The 20,469-nt window shown below is 40.7% G+C and overlaps 1 protein-coding gene across 4 annotated transcripts in view; it reads right to left on the bottom strand.

The window, feature by feature from the left end:
• The window catches only part of WASF1 (WASP family member 1), a 145,628-nt gene that overhangs the window by 38,965 nt on the left and 86,194 nt on the right, over positions 1 to 20,469 (bottom strand). For 3 of the 4 annotated variants that reach the window (XM_073576017.1, XM_073576018.1, XM_073576019.1), the window contains exons 3-4: positions 17,723 to 17,857; positions 452 to 605 (exon numbers count right to left, since the gene is read on the bottom strand). In XM_073576017.1, the coding sequence (XP_073432118.1) occupies positions 452 to 605; positions 17,723 to 17,857 (289 nt within the window). The remainder of the gene's footprint in view (positions 1 to 451; positions 606 to 17,722; positions 17,858 to 20,469) is intronic. The other variant, XM_073576020.1, reaches the window with a different exon arrangement.

Genomic DNA, 20,469 nt, shown 5'->3' with positions numbered 1-20,469 from the left:
TTAAAATTTAACTGAGCAACATAACTTTTTGGTTTGTAAGATTTATGCATCTGTTAATAAATCCTGCTCTTGTGTGAAGTTTGAAGGCTCTAACTTATTTGCATCTTATCAAACCTGCTAAATCTGCAGGGAGTTGAATACTACTTGTAGGCACTGTATATATATATATATATATATATATATATATATATATATATATATACACACACACACATACATACATACATACATACACACACACAAATACCAAAATATTTACCGTATATGCACACACATTTTTCATGGAATGCTTAAAAACATTCCATGAAAAATGTGTGTGTGCATATACGGTATATATTTTATGTTTTTAAGCCTGTAATAGAGCACAGCCCAGCATACACTGGTGACAGACTGCATTACTACGTCTCCCCAAATGGAAGCTTTTTTTACATGCAGACAAAGGCATACGTACCTGTAAGGTGTCAGTATATTGAGAGGTGGAGGATGTTCACACAAGTCATACGTTTCGTGAAGAGGAATTGGCAGCGTTTTACGGTCAAACAGTTGTTGATCCTGAATAGTGGAGCTTCTGAAGGCTTTCCTCATTGTGATGTCCTGTAATGACACTGAAGCAAAAAAAGACATTTTAGATCAGAAAGTTCTAAATAAAACATTGCTTGACATGTCTAAGATTTTTTTCAAACACATAAAATTTCATAATAAATAAAATCCTAATGCGAAGATGGTTTCACAACTATAAAAAAATACTACAATTAAAAAGAACTAAGGTATGAGCCTCAGAAAGAATGGAATAAGCAATTATACACAAGTTTGAGATAAATCACAATATCCTACCTTTCTTCGGGCTTAGAAAACAGCTCTATAGATCCTTCCAGAAACAGGACTGGTCCATGTTCCGGATTTATTAGAAGTTTTGTCTGCGGCTTTTGCCGTTTGCATGGCAATATCTTTCTTTACTAGTACTAGTTTTGCTGGGTTAAAAGGATTTCTTATCAGTAAAGCAGAGAAGATGTGGAAACCCAAGCTCCTCACCAGTGCTATTTAATACTACTGATAATATGGAAACGGACTCTGTTACGCGCAGACGCAGACACGGGAGGTTACTCCTCTTACACATGGGAGCTTAGAGAGATCAGTGACACTTACAAGGAGAGACATTTTTACCTTCTATCTGCACCCCAAGCCAATCTGATGTTAATGCACAATTTAAAAAGGATCTGTCACCAAGTGAAAAGTGCCAAATGTTTGCTCTCAATTTATTTCTGCTAATCCCCTGTCTATTCTGCTTTTTTCTTTTTTAAAAACTGCATTAAGTTCCAGAGATATGGACCTTTTTATTTAGTGCTCCCATCATGTTAACTGTATGGTCTTTAGGAAGGGGAACATCACAACATTATATATCACCTAATAAAGCGGCACTTCCATTTGTACATGAATCCTACAACGAAAGCTGGAAGCTATATGCCATAAAATCAATACATTTTTATTATTGTAGATTAATTAAAATGCATAACAGTATAATGCAATACACATGGGAGCAAAAAATGCAAAGAAAAAAGGCCTATAGACCAGGTACATAGGGTTCAAAAAGAGTATATATGTAAATCCTATAGTTAATTTATCAAGATATATCATACAGTTAGGTCCATATATATTTGGACAGAGACAACATTTTTCTAATTTTGGTTCTAGACATTACCACAATGAATTTTAAACAAAACAATTCAGATGCAGTTGAAGTTCAGACTTTCAGCTTTCATTTGAGGGTATCCACATTAAAATTGGATGAAGGGTTTAGGAGTTTCAGTTTTCATGCATTTCACTTGTTAAAGACTAAACTTCAGACAGAAAGGCCCACAAACAAACAGCAACTGAAAACCACCGCAGTGAAGGCCTGGCAGAGCATCAAAAAGGAGGAAACACAGCGTCTGGTGATGTCCATGAGTTCACGACTTCAGGCAGTCATTGCCAACAAAGGGTTTTCAACCAAGTACTAGAAATGAACATTTTATTTACAATTATTTAATCTGTCCAATTACTTTTGGTCCCTTTAAAAACAGGGTGGCACATGTTAATGAGCTGAAACTCCTAAACCTTTCATTCAATTTTAATGTGGATACCCTCAAATGAAAGCTGAAAGTCTGAACTTCAACTGCATCTGAATCGTTTTGTTTAAAATTCATTGTGGTAATGTCTAGAACCAAAATCATAAAAATGTCTCTGTCCAAATATATATGGACCTAACTGTATATAGAGATGGTAAACCAGAGTAGTTAATGGAGCTTTAAAGCATAAAGCTTCCAAAAGAAAAATTTCCTGAATGCATGTATATCTAGAATAAATAACAACAATCTTATTCAAAATCCCATTATATATAAAGCCAGCAAATCAAAATCTCCAAGTGGCTGTGATATATATACACTAATTAGGTGCATAATACAAAGTGTGAACAAGCATGCTAAAAAAATAATGCATAGTGCAAAATATAAGCACGCAAGCTACTTACAGAGGATATGGTATACAGTAACAAAATCCTAATCTCTGAATAGCAGAAATGTATTTATTCCAACCAAATGCATAGTGCAGTAAACAAGCATGCTAAAAAGTAATGCTTAGTGCAGTGTATGAGAGCACGCAAGCTGCCTACAATGAATATGGCATAAAATATGCCGGAGAGGAAAGGGTTACTGCTGCAAGGCAATACCGTACCTGGAAGGCCGTGGCACCCCTGACGCGCGTTTCGCGGTTAGGCTTCTCTTCAGGTTAGGCTCCATCAACTACTCTGGTTTACCATCTCTATATATGATATACCTTGATAAATTAACTATAGGATTTACATACACATTATATATATATATATATATATATATATATATATATATATATATATATATATATATACACACATATACATACACACACACACGTATATATAAATATACATACATACATACTCTTTTTGAACCCTATGTACCTGGTCTATAGGCCTTTTTTCTTTGCATTGTTTGCTCCCATGTGTATTGCATTATACTGTTATGCATTTTAATTAATCTACAATAAAAATTTATTGATTTTATGGCATATAGCTTCCAGCTTTCTTTGTAGGATTCTTTAGGAAGGGGGCATGGCTCACAGAATTCTCAGGGGGCGTGTCTTTAGGCAGCTTTGCATAATTATGATGTGAGGAACGCCCTCTTAGTAAAGACCATAAAAATATGCATATTGGGAGCACTAAATAAAAAAGCCCGTATCTCTGGAATCATATGACCAGTTTTAAAAAATAAAAAATACAATACTCAAGGGAGCAAAAAGAATAAAATAAGTGCAAATACTGACCACTGTTGTCCTTGTGACAGTTACCAGTCACAGTACATGGGTGAGATGATGAGCTTAATAGTTATACTGGAGATACTGGTAACATGGTGCAATGGATGGAAAAGTGGGCAGATGTTTTCAGCAACCAATCATCTTACAGCTTTGAAGTTTCAAAGGACCTTTATAAAGGGAACTTGTCAGTTTGGAAATGCTGTTCAATCTAAGGACACCATGTGAAACAGTAGGAGCTTTGTAGAAAAAGATTTTGTATATTCCGTTTTTATGCATAAATTTCCCTGCCCCTTCTGGGCTTAGAAGTAAAGGAGGTGGTCCTAATCAGTGACTGATAGCTATCTCTGTAGGCACACTTATCCATGGACAGCTGTTAATCATTGATTAGGACAGCCCCTTTAACTCCTAAGTCAAGAGATTTTAATGAATAAAATATAAGCTATCCAATTTTTTTCCCTTAACCCTATATAACTGATCTGCTCAGCTTCCCCTGCTCTTTAGCAGACTGCCCATAATTTACAATTTCCCTTTACAATAAATGCTACCACCTCTTAGTACCAATTTGTGATTCAGATTTGATTAAAAGGAGACCCACAACCTTGTTGGACTGGGGAACCAAGGGCCCACCAATAACCAACTCCAGGGCCCCACTTCTCCAATACATGCAAGTGTGTCTCTATCGTCAACCACAACTTTATATATCAATGAACTGAGTAGACTGTTACATGAACAAGATGCTGCCTCTGTCTATACATAGTGATTCATGTATGTAGTGCCAAGTACTGCTCATATAAGAGGGTGGTGGCCCACTCTTGGACAGGGACCCACCGGAGGATTCTCCTGTGAGCCAATCCAAGCCTGCACAACTATGGAAATCACAAATTTTGGTCTGAATGTCCAACTTTAAAGGTATTGTTTCTTGTCTAATGAAAAATATGTATAGGTAATGAAAATTAGGACCAACCTAGGACAGCATTTATTCATATAAAAAAAGATAGGTTAATGTGTTCCGTAATAAATGGATCAGTCCTGTAAAAACAAAGGAAACATTCACGCTAAATATTTTTCTTCTGTTACATTTTTGGAATAAACCAAATTATTCAGCTTCCACAATCTCCATTAGATGAATCATTCAACTGGTTTGTATCGGTGAAATTGAGACCTACTAACTGCTGAGGAAGCCAGCCGCCTCATGACTATTCAACGCCACATGACCTAAATAAAAATGTATAGTAGAGCAAGCGATAAGACGTTTCGTCATAAGCTCCTGAAATGTACCCATTACTTTCCGAAAATGTAAAGTAACCAGTAATAGACATCAGTATGTACAAGAACCCCCCACCCCCCAAAAAAGAGTGTGATAACTAAAAATAATCACATAGAGTAGCTGCACATACCTTTTAATAGTCAAAAATATATATAAAGCTGTTAATGTGCCATGGTATTATGGCAGAAGACTGGTAAATGTGAAATCAAACAGGTATTCGTTTTACAATTTTTCTGCTCCGATAATAATGGTCATTAGTTCACCATACCGGACTGGGAAGAGAGTGGAGCAGGAATAACCCTATAATGCAGGGGTGGGGAACCTTTTTTTTTTTTCCTGCCAAGGGGCTTTTGGATATTTATATAATTCTTCGGGGGCAGTACTAATCACGTGGTAACTCCTCCCACAAGGTACAGCCTGACGTTGGCACCGCTGTCAAGACAATCTTTCACTGCATGCGCCTCAGCATTCAGTAGTGAACACTGTGTACATGTAATCACTGAGGAAGAAGAAATCAAAGTGCTAGTGGCCGTCAAACACATCTGCCGGCAACATGCTCATGGACCAGAGAAAAGTTGTAAATGGCCAGCGAGCCCCCATCCCTGTTTTAATGTATCACACTAAGAATGGAGAAAACACAAACATATAGCTGAGTAGAACCCTCTATACTGCACTTATACATATAGACATTTCACAAAAGAAGGAACTCAGATAATGGAGACATTAGCTAATAGGTGATAATGCAGTTTCCCAATAAGGCTACTTAAGGAACGCCAAAGTGGAGCATTGCACTAAAGGGAAGAGTAGGCTACAGCCGGATAGTACAAGTATCATTACCATCACCACCTCCTAAAAGCCATCTCTTATTTCCAATGACATAAAAACCGTAAAGTATTCTGCTGATAGTCCTAGCAAAGAGTAGCCTCAGGGAATCTATTTTTTTTTTGTTTGCAAAGGAAACTATTTTAGGTAATAAAAGTTTATTACGAAATTGGTGTTAATCACTCTGGATGCAGACATGTATATCATTTATAGATTCATTATCCGGACTACAAAATGGGGATAACAGAAAATATTTTCCGCTAAAATAGCTATATAACAATTAATTATGTAATTTATGATTTCATAACATTTTAATCTAATATTGCCGATCAGTGGGTGCTCAAAACTGGCGAAACAAAAAGCATTGATTTTTCTTGGAAAACAGTTTGAGCAGTTAATGAAGCTAACCTACTTTCTCCCGCAGAAGCAGTGTAAAAATAGCAAGCTAAATCTAATATGAGAAGAGGTATTTTTGTACTACTGCGGTGACCGTGGTAAGCCGAGATTTAATGTAAAGATTTAGATGTCTGCTCTCAGGGACCTATTCCTAGTATAATCTTAAACACCTTTTCTGTCAATGACGTTCGCAGCTTGATGTGCCTAGATTAATAAGGCCAATGCCAAGAATCTTGACTTTCAAGTGATACCAAACTCAACATTCCAGGAGCAATATTTGGGGTTCTGCACTTGTTTAAAATCAGGGAGATGCAGAAGTTTCAACATTCTGACTCTGTTTTAGAATGCATGTAGAAAGCCTATATGAAAAACACCAAGAAAAAAATGCTATACTAATAGGTCTCTAGCAGCAAAAACGGAAGTGGGGCTGCGTCCATGCTTCTGCTCCTGCTTTCCTGTCTATCAAACTGAATATAGGCTTAATTCAGAATCTGGCTTTAGTTTCAGACCAGCAAGACATTGGTCAATAGCAGGCACAATGCATGCTGAGAAATGTGAGAAAGACAACACCAGCACATATAGTGCTGGCAGCATAGTGGTACGAGGAACCTCAGCTCAAAAAGGAATGGATGAAAAGAATCACTGAAGGACAACTTTTCCTGTTTGAGTGTTAATAAAGAGATGAAACATCAAATCAATGAATAGGACTAATGACCTTACAAGTCCAAAGCAAACACTAATTTAGCTCAACAAATACGTTTTATATATTAATTTGGATAGTTTCTCCAACCTTAAGGCCCCCATACACTTTTTACTAATCTCGATTAAACACAATGATATTGATGGGTTTAGGAGACACTCTAATCTCGACTAAACGCAATGATATTGATGGGTTTAGGAAACAATCTAATCTGTAAGGGAGCCCCTGACTCTTCCCCATACAGATTGTGTTGGTGGAGATATGGATCAACATGTCTGATTTACAACGGCCGGTCCATTTGTTCTCTAAAGATAAGCCACTCCAGAGATTTCTGGTAGCGGCTCTCTCATAGGAACACTCATAATGCTACTGTGTTCTCTATGTATGGGACAGTCGGGTGAGATAACTGCCAGCTAAACCATCACTCAGCCAACACCATCTAAAGTGTATGGGGAGCTGTTGTGAATTCTCTTGTCCGGAGTTCTGAGCCGAAGCTCCCCCTGCTCCCTCTGGTAGTTGCTGAGAGTAGTGGAGCTGGCCAGGTGGATGGAAGTTCCCCACCTGACGACGATAATTGGAAACCTGGGATTACTTGCTGAGAGCATATAATTGAGCTGGCTGCTCTTGGAGGTTGCTGGTGATTTCCTCAATGTGCATTTGGTGCTCTTTTGTCCCCTGCCTGATCTGCATGGTTAAGCTAAGTGATTATTTTGCTAATCATTTGCATCTAATCTGGTTGTGTCTTTTTTTGCTTTCTGTTTTGCTGCTAGGGTTCAGCGTGCTCCCTGCTGGGGGCAGCGCTGGGCCCTGCTTCATATGTTACAGCTTGTTCAGTCCCCTGTTATGTTAGTATCTTTTTGCTTTGCTGCCAGTTTACACCAGAGTGCTGATCTATCGGGGGTGAGATCGTGTGATCTCAGGTTTTTTGTATATCAGTAGTGTTGGTTGATTGCAGACAGTATCTTCTCTGTCCTGTCTAGACAGCTTGGGCCCCACCGTTTGCTCAGTCTGTTCTCTGCCTGTGTGTGTCTTATCTTGTCTCACCGACAATATATATTTGGGGGCTGTCTATTCCTTTGGGGATCTGCTCCGGGGCAATTTAGATTTCATCTTTCTGTCTTTAGGCTTAGTTAGTCCTCCGGCTGTGACGAAGCGTCTAGGGCATGGTAGGAACGCTCCACGGCTATTGCTAGTTGTGTGGATGGGATCACGGGCCTGCAATCCGCTTACTTACCAACCTCTCTGGTCTTCTGGTGGCTTAGCCTGTTCCTGTCATCCTCCTCGGTGACCCATTCATAACAGGGAGCTTTATAATACACAGCATGTTCATTGTAACTGGGGCCCTTACGCACTGTGTGTTACACATTTATATTTGGAATGTGTGGGCAGAACACCACTGGGTAAAAACGTGACTCACAAGTGACCGGGCTCAGAGTTCTTAAGGTGAACCTGTCAACAGGGATGTGCATAACAATCTACACACAGTATCACTATACTCAATAAATGATACCTTTGTTGATTAAATTCATCTTGTGCTTCTATTTTAGTCATTATTTTTAGCCTTTAGTTAGTGATATGCTCGTCTCCTAAGGCGGGGTTCATGTATGCGGTGCTTGGATTATATTATATATTCATAATGCAGACTGCTGCCAGGTCACTGTTCCCTCAGTGACCTTCCCCCTAATTTGCATAATGAATATACCTAATGTGTGTATTTGAACAAAACATGACACTACATCAAAATAGTGGCGCCCGAGCACCAACACTTGTCAGTTAGTGCCTATTATCTTGTGCTGTTGAAAAGAAACAAATCACCATCAAAATGGAATCGTCGGCTGCGCATCAGCATCTATCGTGTTCCGATAGCTGCTACTGCGCAGTCAACCTCCGCCATTTTGTTGTAGTGTAATTTTTTTGGGTTGCAACAACAAGGGGCAAGCGGAGGTGCTTGCCCAGTGGCATCTATTGGAACGCGACAGATGCTAATACACAGGCGCAGCCAACGGCACCATTTCGATGGCGATTTTTGTTTCTTTTCAACAGCGCAAGACAATAGGCACTAACTGACAAGTTGTACAAACTAGGGGGCAGATCAGTGAGGCATCAGTGACCTGTCAGCAGTATGCATTATGAATTTATAATCAGAGCACCACATACCCAAGCCCCGCCTTAGGACACGGGCACATCATTAACTAAAAACTAAAAATAAGGATTAAAAAAGAAGCACAAGACGGATTTCATCAACAAAGGTATCATTTTATTCAGTATAACGGCGCCGACCTGACACCGTCTGTAGGTTACTATGCACAATCCTGCTGACAGGTTCCCTTTAAGGTCCTTCCTGCACCACTGTATGTATCCCCTTGAAAAAGCTGTATTGGGGTTTTTAGCTCTTGCATTTATTCCAGCCTTGGTCCTCCCTTGCCCTTTTGGAAAGTAGTGTGTTCCCCTCCATGCATATATTTTGAGGTCCACTTTGCCTCTGCATATTATTGCCAAACCTTGTGACTAAGGTGGTGAACACCTGCACCTTACCCTACACATGGGTTAATCTGGGGCATTTTTGAACGATCCATTGCTGGCAAATTATCTTGTTTATCTCTTGCACTTTATTTATTACAATTTTGTCTGATTATAACCTTTGTATATGCATTCGTAAAACTCCTCTCCCTCCAGTTTTTTTTCACATTTAGATTTCAGTGTTAGATCTGGGAGCCATCGCCTAGACTGCAGTATAAAGCACTTACTGCTCTATAGGACCTGGGAATGTAATAGATTAGGCGTTTTAGCGTTAGCCGAAAAACAGCTGCTTTTCAATAGTTTTCCCAGCAGTCTTTCCACAAATTCAGCAGCTGCTGTTTTCGAAAATGCTATTAACTGAGGATTATTTTGATGGTGCTGAAACTGTCCTTGCATTCAGACCACATTATACAGCTAATAACAAGTGAAAACCCGGCATTATTTGGAGCACAATGAAATGATTATGTCTTACAGTCAAATCAAACAATTGCAGCTCCGGCAATCACACTGAGCATGCTTTACTCCTCGGAGCAGGAAGGAAAAGCAGCTTCCTATGGAGCTGTAACAATCTGTGCTCCGGCAGACTTCAGAGACCGCGCAGGTGCCTCTCTATGCTTCCTATTCCTGCCGGACAATATGGACTTGCTTCAGTTTCCTCTTTCATGTTGATCTACTGAAAAAATTAGTTTATCAAAGTCTATTGTATGAAAGGACGTGGACCTTTCTCCAGAGGATGAATTTCAGCTAGTCCACAGAGCTGACCACGAAGATTTCTAACCAACTGAACCGAGTGCTAAGTACAAAAAAAAGAGCATTGAATCTTCAACAAGGTATTTTATGTCTGCACAAATTATTCTAGGACAACATATTTTGATTATATACAAGCAGAATATACATTTGGGAACAAAAGTTGAGAGACTGAAAAATGTTGGTTGTCACCAAAATTTGCTGCTTCGAGTTTATAGCTCTTTTAGTCAGATGTTTCTCTGGTTACTGAAGTGCAATTATAAGCTCTCCCTAAGTTCCATCAAGTTTATGCAACGACCAAATATTTACAGTGCTGACTCTTAGGCTGTGTGCACACGCTGCGGATTAGGTGCGGATTCATCCGCGCGGATTTTGTAAAATCCGCAGGTGAAACCGCAGGTCAAAAGACCTGCGGTTTTACCTGCGGATTGCTCTGCGGTTTTGCCCTGCGGGTTTTCATCTCCTCAATAGAGGAGATGGCAAACCGCAGGAGAATCCGCAGAAAGAATTGACATGTCAATTCTTTCTGCGGATTGAAAACCGCAGATAATCCGCGCGGAAAATTCCGCACCGTCTGCACTGCGGTTTTTGATTCCCATAGGGAATCATGGTACTGTACACCGCAGCAGAAACTGCTGCGGGTCCGCAGCGGCCAAAACCGCTGCGGAACCGCAGCGTGTGCACACAGCCTTATTTTTCAAGACTTCTGCCATTTCACCCTGACATGCTGGAATATCGGATTTTGATCCAAATCCTGCCTGATGACAACCCATTCTTGTCTAATCAGTGTCTGGAGATTATCACAATTTCTGTATTTTTGTTTGTCCATTTGCTTCTTCGGTGTTGATCACAGGTTCTCAATGGGATTGACATCTGGGGATTTTCCTGACCATGAACCCCCAAAATTGCAATGTTTTATTCATCAACCCACTTACCAGAATTATCACTTTTGCATGGTAGCAAAATGATAACTAAGTGGGTTGATGAACAAAACATTTGTAACTAAGTGTTCATCACCAAACTGCTCTTGCGTCAGTGGGAGAAGTTGCACTTGGAGGATGTTTAGGTACCATTCATTATTTATGGCAGTGTTCTTAGGCATAATTTGGAGTCTACTGCAAGGATGAAAAGCAACCCCACACATGAATGGTCTTCAGAATGCTTTACTGTTGGCATGACACAGGACTCATGATAGTGCTCACCTTTTCTTCTACAGACAATCATGCTTCCAGATGTCCTAAACAGTTTGAAAGGGGTTTCATCAGAAAAAAATACCTTTACCCCTATCCTCTGCAGTCCAGCCCCAGTAGGTCAGTCTATCCTTGATATTTTTCTTGGAGATATGGCCTTGCTGCAATTCTTGACACCAGGCCAAACTCCAAAATGATTCATCTCACTGTGCAAGCTGATGCACTGTCATCTGTTGCCATTCCTGAGCAAGCTCTACACTGATGTTGAACCGATAGCGTAGCTGAATTCTCTTTAGGAGACAATCTTGGCACTTGCTGGACTTTCTTGAGCTCTCTGATGCCTTTTTCACAGCAACTGAACTTCTTTCTTTGAAATTCTTGATTAGTCAATAAATGTTTGATGAAGTAGAATTCTTGGAGCGCAATGTTCTTGCCCGTAAATCCCTTTCTATGCAAATTAATGATGACTGTACTTGTTTCTTTGAAGGTGACCATGGTTGACAATAGAAGTGAATCATTTTGAGCCCCAGCCTCCTTTTAAAGCAACCAATCTGCTGTTATAATTCAATCAGTCTGCCAAAGTGATACCAGCTGTCTTGTCATCCTTAATAGTTTCTCCAGCGCTAACGAGAAAATCAATGAAACTATTTAGCAAGCAAGTCATTTAGTGGTAGGGTTGAAAAATCAGTGGAAATGTTTTTCTTTTTGTGATTACCGTATATGCTCGTGTATCAGCCGAGGCACCTAATTTTGCCACACAAAACTGGTAAAACTTATTGACTCGCATATAAGTCGGGTATGCATTGTCCCTTCATCCATATCCTGGTATGCATGGCTCCTTATTCCCATCCTTGTCTGCATGGCTCCTTATTCCCATCCCTGTCTGCATGGCTCCTTATTCCTATCCTTGCATGCATGGCTCCTTATCCCTATCCTTGAATGCATGGCTCCTCATACCTATTTTTGTATGCATGGCTCCTTATCCCTATCCTTGCATGCATGGCTCCTCATACCTATTCTTGTATGCATGGCTCATCATCCCTGTCCTCGTATGTATGGCTCCTCATCACTATCCTTGTATGCGTGGTTCCTCTTCCCTATCACTGCATGCGTGGCCCCCATGAGAGAAGCATTTAAAAAAAACACACACATCCTACTTACTTTCCCTGCGAGCCCTCGCAGCATCTTGTTCCAGTGCCAGCAGCTCCTGCGGGTGGGCGATCTCATTAAGGGACTGAATATTCACCTCTCTCCACGCCTATGGGAGTGGAGAGAGGTGAATATTCATTACCATAATGAGCAGGCATTCAGCTGCTGGAAGCTGGCGGTTGCAACTGTGCGCGCTATAAGAGAAATGAATACTCATTGCCAGTGCAGTGAATATTCATTTCTCTATAGCAGCAAGCACAGTTACAGCCGCAGCTGCCGGCTTCTGCCTCCTGCTACCCGATGCTCCGCCGCTCCCCCTCCCTTGCCAACCTCTGTCACAATGACTCGTGTATAAGCCGAAGGGGCGTTTTCAGCCAAAAAAAATGTGCTGAAAAACTCGGCATATACACGAGTATATACGGTAAGATCATTTTCAAATTGCCATTATAAAAACTGAAGCAGTAAATTTCGTTAAAACCGAAATTGTTCAGTCTCAAGACTTTTGGCCACGACTTTGTATAAAGCCTATTAGTTTGGTCTAAACTAATTTTTGCCAAGACGTATAAAAGAGAATTTTGAAAACAGATGCTCTTTGTTGTGCTTGTGTCATACTTCATTGCTGAGGAATATCGGTCAGTTCTGGAAAAGAGAGCGATGCAATTGTAGCATCTCTTCCTCAGTTGTGAGCGTGAGACTACATTCTGTGAGAATGGAGACGTGAGAAGCTGGGTTGGAGATAATCCACTGAGCACATAATATTGTTTTTAGATATGAGCAAGGATAGTCTGTTACTCAGCAAAACTGCAAGCTCAACACAACAATTATTCCTTCATTACACCTACTATACATCTACAACGCTCTATGAAATTATTAAAAATGTATTTCTATTGTTGAGTAGGAGGAGAATAGAAAATATACAGTTTGGGGAAAAATGTTCTAAAGTTCATTCTGGGCTTAGGAGTCCAGTGGGTGGCCCAGCAAAGTAAATGAAAGTATTTCTGTATAAATGACAATTATTTCTGCATGCACAAAAACTGATTAGGTTCAACCATTGGACACGCAAGCCCAGAAGAAGCATAAATGTAATCCAATATATTACTAGTTTTACAGTATTGTTTTATACACAGTATAGATAAGTTTGTTGTGTTCCCCAGCCCAGGCTCAATAAAAATCCAATCTCCACCTTATTGGTGAAGAGAAACAACGGACAAAGCTAGGAGGGATAGCTAAAGCTAGGAGGGATAGCTAATTCTAGAGAAGAGAAAGAGAGGATTCAAAAAGATATAAATAAACTGGAGCAGTGGGCAGCAACTAACAGAATGGTTTTTAACAGGGAAAAATGCAAAGTACTACATCTGGGCAATAAAAATGAAAAAAAGCATATACAGAATGGGAGGAATAGGGCTAAGCAACAGCACATGTGAAAAAGACTTGGGTATATTAATAGATCACAGACTGAATATGAGTCAACAGTGTGATGCAGCAGCAAAAAAGGCAAATGCAATTTTAGGATGCATTAACAGAAGCATACAGTCTAGATCATGTGAAGTCATTATTGCCCTCTACTCCTCTTTGGTCAGACCTCATCTGGAATACTGTGTCCAGTTTTGAGCGCCACATTTTAAAAAAGACATCAACAAACTGGAGCAAGTTCAGAAAAGAGCGACCAGAATGGTGACCAGTCTGCAATCCCTGTCTTATGAGGAAAGGTTACAGGATTTGGGAATGTTTAGCTTGCAAAAGAGAAGACTGAGAGGAGACTTAATAGCTGTCTACAAATATCTCAAGGGCTGTCACATTGTAGAAGGATCATCTTTATTCTCATTTGCACAAGGAAAGACTAGAAGCAATGGGATGAAACTGAATGGGAGGAGACACAGATTAGATATTAGAAAAAGCTTTTTGACAGTTAGAGTGATCAATGAGTGAAACAGGCTGCCACGAGAAGTGGTGAGTTCTCCTTCAATGGAAGTCTTCAAACAGAGGCTGGACAGACATCTGTCTGGGATGATTTAGCGAATCCTGCTTTGAGCAGGGGGTTGGACCAGATGGCCCAGGAGGTCCCTTCCAACTCTACGATTCTATGATTCTATAATCTGAATGTTATATGTAGGCTGTTATATGTAGTTGCATTCAGTCCAGTTTATAATCATCTATACATTGAAGCACATGATCTGCAAGAAGTGCCTAAAAGCTGATCAATGTGACACAACCCAAGTAACTAATGTGTCTAAAAAGGGAACACGTCAACAGTTTTTTCCCATTGCCACTATGTTTTTCAGCCCTTTAATTTATGCCCAACAACCCCTATATATAACCCTGACAGCGCCACAGACCTTATTAAAAAGTGTTGAAGTTGTCCAGCGTTGTTGGCTAATGAGTGTTGAGCATCTCTGGACCATGCTAGGTGCCCCATCCCTGCCTTGTAACACTGCCCCTCTGTATTTGAGTAATGTACACAGCTGGCAAAGTATCACAGATGTGCTGCTTTGATGGCTGTGTGGGTGAAGCTGAAGACCTCATCCATGTCAATCTGTAACAGAGGAGTGTAGATACAAGGGAGACAGGGGCTTCCACCATAGTCAGGGTGACGCACACAGGACCCCTCATCACTCATTAGAGGACAGCACTGGAAAATCTCAAAGCTTTTTCATAAGGTATGTGGTACTGCCAGCATGATATGGAGAATTTGTCCGGAATAGATTATAAAGACTGAAAATCTTGGTGGCTGTCATGATGCTTTGAGTCATTTCAGGGGTTAACTTTTCTCAGCCTTAGTCTGGTCTCAGGTTTGCTATTTAGCTCCGATGCATCCTGCAGGCGGTGTCAGTCATAGCTCTGCCTTCGGCGTGTGTATCTGACTCTGGTATATCCTGATTAGTCCGGCAGTGATCCCTGACTTGCCCCATGTCTGTTTATCCCCTCTGTCTGTCCCGACTCAGTGTTTTCCTATACGTACCTTTGTTGACTCCCTAATTTTGACTTGGCTTGCATTCGGACCTGCTGCTGTCTTTTGTCTTTGTTATATCTGCTTCCTACTGTTGCGGATCCCCTGGCTTGTTTCTGATCATGTGTACTGCTGTGAACTCTGCTACTTCTGCTCCTGACTGTTTCTGACTCGGCCTGTCTGACCACTCTTTTGCCACCTGGTGGAGCTTGTGCTACTGCTCAGTGTTGCTACGCTGTGCGTGCAACCTCTCTTCCCTCACCAGCAACCACTGGTGGAGGTTGCGCTATACTGCACTGCAGTAGCATGACATTGGCATTGGCTTTTCTAGGGAAACCAAATGACAAATAGCATAAATCACTAACCAAGTCCATGGTCAATATACATAAAATATTTTTTTTACAGTAAATACAGGCTGCATGACTTTTACTTTGGAGAGTTCGCACCTAGGAATTTACAAACATAACATCAATGGTCAACGTTGAGACTGTATGCACGTATCAGCAGGCAAGAAACATTGTGTCCATGGGAAAAACATCCCGCTGTTCAGAGAACTGTAGCTGGCCCCAATCACTAGGTGGATGGGAGTGTATTGTACTGTGCAGGAAAAAAGGTAATGTAGAGTGAACCCAGCACTGCAGCTCCTACTGTATATTCTCAGGAAGGATGGGTCCCACAGGGCAGACCCCACTAATTATAAAGTGATGGCATACATTAGTGATAAACCTTACAAAGGTGGATATGTTATTTTTATGTTCCCTAGGCAATATATAAACCTATATAATTAAAGGTCAAAACCTGTCATTTTAAAATCTCAGTGCTGGTTTAATGGATATGCGTTCTCCTCAATACAACCTGCATAAGTACTCACTATCTCATGGGAAGGGTACGTAAACTGTAATAAAGATCATATTGGAGTGATCAGATAAAACAGCTGTGTGTAGCAAGTTCCTATTTCATACGCTTTTAAGTTTCTTTCCAGATTACATAGTAGCATGCAAACAACAAACAAAAAACATAGTGTGCACTTGGCCGTAAGACTATAGCTCGACCGGATAGATGACAATTTATCGATGGGCTCAATGGTTTTTCACAGTAAAAGCTTAATAAAACTGAAATTGAGAATTTATTTTTAACATTCAGACAGTAAACCTTGCCTTGCAAGTACAATCCTGCTGTTGCTTTATGTAAAACCTAGCATAAAAGCAGCGAACAAATACTTTGCAATAAAGTAGATTTACAGTAATAGGAAATAACAAAGGGCATTTTGTGGACACTATATTGATTTAAAAAAAAAAAAAAGTGTAAAAGCCATCCCCTGCGACAAGGTGTACCCCAATCATGGTAACTTTACCTATATTATCTCACTTTACTATGTCCCAGCAGGCCTCAAAATAGCAGGAGGCAGAGCAGGTTATGCGCCTGCCCGTCCAAAGACACATCTAAGTCCCCAATGTTATTTATGGTACATCTACTATGATTATGCAGTTACTTACTGCAGGGTTTTTACTCATTGTTTTTATCTTAGGTTTTGTCTGTTTATGGCCACAGCGTGAATGTGTACCTACACACTGCACTTATACCAACAGGAGTTTCGGCCCATTTCTTCAGTTTTTCTTTATCCAGTCTTGGCTGCGGTCAAGTGGAATATTGGTTTTCACTTTCTTTAGAGTGATTAGAACACATTTATTTTAATTATTACTAGAAATTTATGGAGGCTACAAGACCGGCGCTAACTTTCTTCTGATCATGAACCTCAATATTAACCCCTTCACGACCTTGGACGCATAGGTACCTAATAAAAGTGTGCCTATCGCTTCATAATACTTTTGACTTTTCACTGCGACATATCAGATACATTGATTGGTGGTAATCTGGGTGCCGACATCCGGACCAATCAAAAAGCGTGGGCCAGAGTCGATCAGGTGAGCGGATCAGTTCTGATCATGCACCGAGACCTGATCAGACCCGATTTGGCACAGTGGCAGCTCGGCTCTGCTGTACGACGTGACAGTTACACTTGCTCTCATTTTCTGACAACTTTGTCCTTTATTTTAGTAAAAGTATATACACAACATATATTTCTACAAACACCTCAGCTGATGGCACAGAAGAGTTCACCCTTATGACATTTCATTAGCGCAATTACAATAGGTAGAAAATTACTTTTTCATTGCAAAAGCCATTCAATTTAAAGGACAGAATGAATATAATGAAACATGATGTGCCCTTGATTACAATGAAAATGCCAAGAGAAAAGCATAGGACAATTACATTTCTGTGTGTTTTTTAGCTTCAGGGGTTTGGATGACTATAAGAAATTCTGCACACACACACACAGACACGCAGGACAAGAATTTCCACCCAATAGGCACAGAACGCCACTGTAATGCTGCTCTCCATCGTTTAATTAACTGCAGCGGAATGTGGAACTGAAGATGACCTATTTCATGTGCTAACATCAGACAATGGCAGCGTGCAATTGTCCAGCTGTGCTGGCCTGTCAGGAGAATTATTTCCGCTTTCCGGGGTAGTCTCAAAAAACACATACGAAGTTCTGTACTAAAATAGGCCCATATGATGCCAAGATGGAAGAGTGGGAGAAAATGAAGGCGGAAAAGCTGAAAGCAGAATAATGGACTTGCAACAAAACTTACATTCTTCCTCTTTAGGATCTAACTGCGTCACACTGACTGATAACCGATCTACCCGTTCTTGTAGGGAGTTCACTCTGAAGGAGAAACTGTGCGCCTCATTGAATAGCTCCCCAAATATATCTTCTGCATATTTACCTGAAATACAAAACAAATTGACATTAAATAACAGTATTATCTTACTACAATGACTTTTATCAGAACAGTAATACATTAAAGAACATACCATCATGGCATGGGTTTCCATGACAGATCAGCTGCATGGAAGCCTTACATCACCAAGCACAATGACAAGCATCAGATGGAATTGTATTAAAAGTTTTATAGTTGAAGAAGACACAAGTCCATTGAGTTCAGCCAGTAGATCACACCGCCACTAGATTCTGGAGTAGCAGAAACATGTTCTATGTAGTGACTGATCACGCTTCTCTATCTGTCACTCTGATACCTGATTCTTGGTTTAACAAATACCAGGAGAACATTTGGTGGAGGGTAGGTAATGATATGGTGTTATTTTCCATAGATTGGCCCTGGCCACTTAGTTCCACAGAAGGGAAATCTTAAGACTTCAGCAGGGACATACATCTAAATCATGGGGATCCATAACAGACGTTCTATAGATGAACTTGCAATGAAGGGTGGGCGCTCATGATCCCGAAAGCAGCTGCGTGGCTTGACGCCATTGGGGGTACGCCACTGTGCTTCAGTATACCAAGACATTTTGGACAATTGTGTGCTTCCAACTTTGTGGCATTTGTTTGGAGAAGATTATTTTCTGTTCGAACGTACAGTGGGGAAAAAAAGTATTTAGTCAGTCAGCAATAGTGCAAGTTCCACCACTTAAAAAGATGAGAGGCATCTGTAATTTACATCATAGGTAGACCTCAACTATGGGAGACAAACGGAGAAAAAAAAATCCAGAAAATCACATTGTCTGTTTTTTTTTCATTTTATTTGCATATTATGGTGGAAAATAAGTATTTGGTCAGAAACAAAATTTCATCTCAATACTTTGTGATATATCCTTTGTTGGCAATGACAGAGGTCAAACGTTTTCTGTAAGTCTTCACAAGGTTGCCACACACTGTTGTTGGTATGTTGGCCCATTCCTCCATGCAGATCTCCTCTAGAGCAGTGATGTTTTTGGCTTTTCGCTTGGCAACACGGACTTTCAACTCCCTCCAAAGGTTTTCTATAGGGTTGAGATCTGGAGACTGGCTAGGCCACTCCAGGACCTTGAAATGCTTCTTACGAAGCCACTCCTTCGTTGCCCTGGCGGTGTGCTTTGGATCATTGTCATGTTGAAAGACCCAGCCACATTTCATCTTCAATGCCCTTGCTGATGGAAGGAGGTTTGCACTCAAAATCTCACGATACATGGCCCCATTCATTCTTTCATGTACCCGGATCAGTCGTCCTGGCCCCTTTGCAGAGAAACAGCCCCAAAGCATGATGTTTCCACCACCATGCTTTACAGTAGGTATGGTGTTTGATGGATGCAACTCAGTATTCTTTTTCCTCCAAACACGACAAGTTGTGTTTCTACCAAACAGTTCCAGTTTGGTTTCATCAGACCATAGGACATTCTCCCAAAACTCCTCTGGATCATCCAAATGCTCTCTAGCAAACTTCAGACGGGCCCGGACATGTACAGGCTTAAGCAGTGGGACACGTCTGGCACTGCAGGATCTGAGTCCATGGTGGCGTAGTGTGTTACTTATGGTAGGCCTTGTTACATTGGTCCCAGCTCTCTGCAGTTCATTCACTAGGTCCCCCCGCGTGGTTCTGGGATTTTTGCTCACCGTTCTTGTGATCATTCTGACCCCACGGGGTGGGATTTTGCGTGGAGCACCAGATCGAGGGAGATTATCAGTGGTCTTGTATGTCTTCCATTTTCTAATTATTGCTCCCACAGTTGATTTCTTCACTCCAAGCTGGTTGGCTATTGCAGATTCAGTCTTCCCAGCCTGGTGCAGGGCTACAATTTTGTTTCTGGTGTCCTTTGCCAGCTCTTTGGTCTTCACCATAGTGGAGTTTGGAGTCAGACTGTTTGAGGGTGTGCACAGGTGTCTTTTTATACTGATAACAAGTTTAAACAGGTGCCATTACTACAGGTAATGAGTGGAGGAAAGAGGAGACTCTTAAAGAAGAAGTTACAGGTCTGTGAGAGCCAGAAATCTTGATTGCTTGTTTCTGACCAAATACTTATTTTCCACCATAATATGCAAATAAAATGAAAAAAAAAACAGACAATGTGATTTTCTGGATTTTTTTTTCTCAGTTTGTCTCCCATAGTTGAGGTCTACCTATGATGTAAATTACAGACGCCTCTCATCTTTTTAAGTGGTGGAACTTGCACTATTGCTGACTGACTAAATACTTTTTTTCCCCACTGTAACTGCATATCTCCCAACTTTTTAAAAAGAGAAAGAGGAACAAATGATGTGCTAAAAGGCAAATTTTGGTCACACCCCAATGCACACATATTCACTATTTATTTCTCCTGTGGCAGCAGGAGATGTTAGAGGGGCAGTGGTAGTGAGGGACATTGAGCAGATGCCCGACACTGCAGGGCGTAGACCCAAATCTGGGACTGTCCACTATAGTCGGAACGGTTGTGTCTATAGATGAGTGGGATCGATTCACTGGACTCTGGAACAGCGTCCAGATCAGTGGTACTTGACAACTAAACGGGAGACCTACAAATTTCTTACCATCTGGTTGAAAAGCCCGGCGTTGCCTGGGCATAG

Source organism: Dendrobates tinctorius, unplaced genomic scaffold, assembly GCF_039654945.1.
Source record: "Dendrobates tinctorius isolate UK_male_01 unplaced genomic scaffold, ASM3965494v1 ptg000046l, whole genome shotgun sequence".
NCBI classification, from domain to species: Eukaryota; Metazoa; Chordata; class Amphibia; order Anura; family Dendrobatidae; genus Dendrobates; species Dendrobates tinctorius.
The sequence above is the reverse complement of the archived record's forward strand: the minus strand, read 5'-3'. Positions and strand labels throughout refer to the sequence as shown.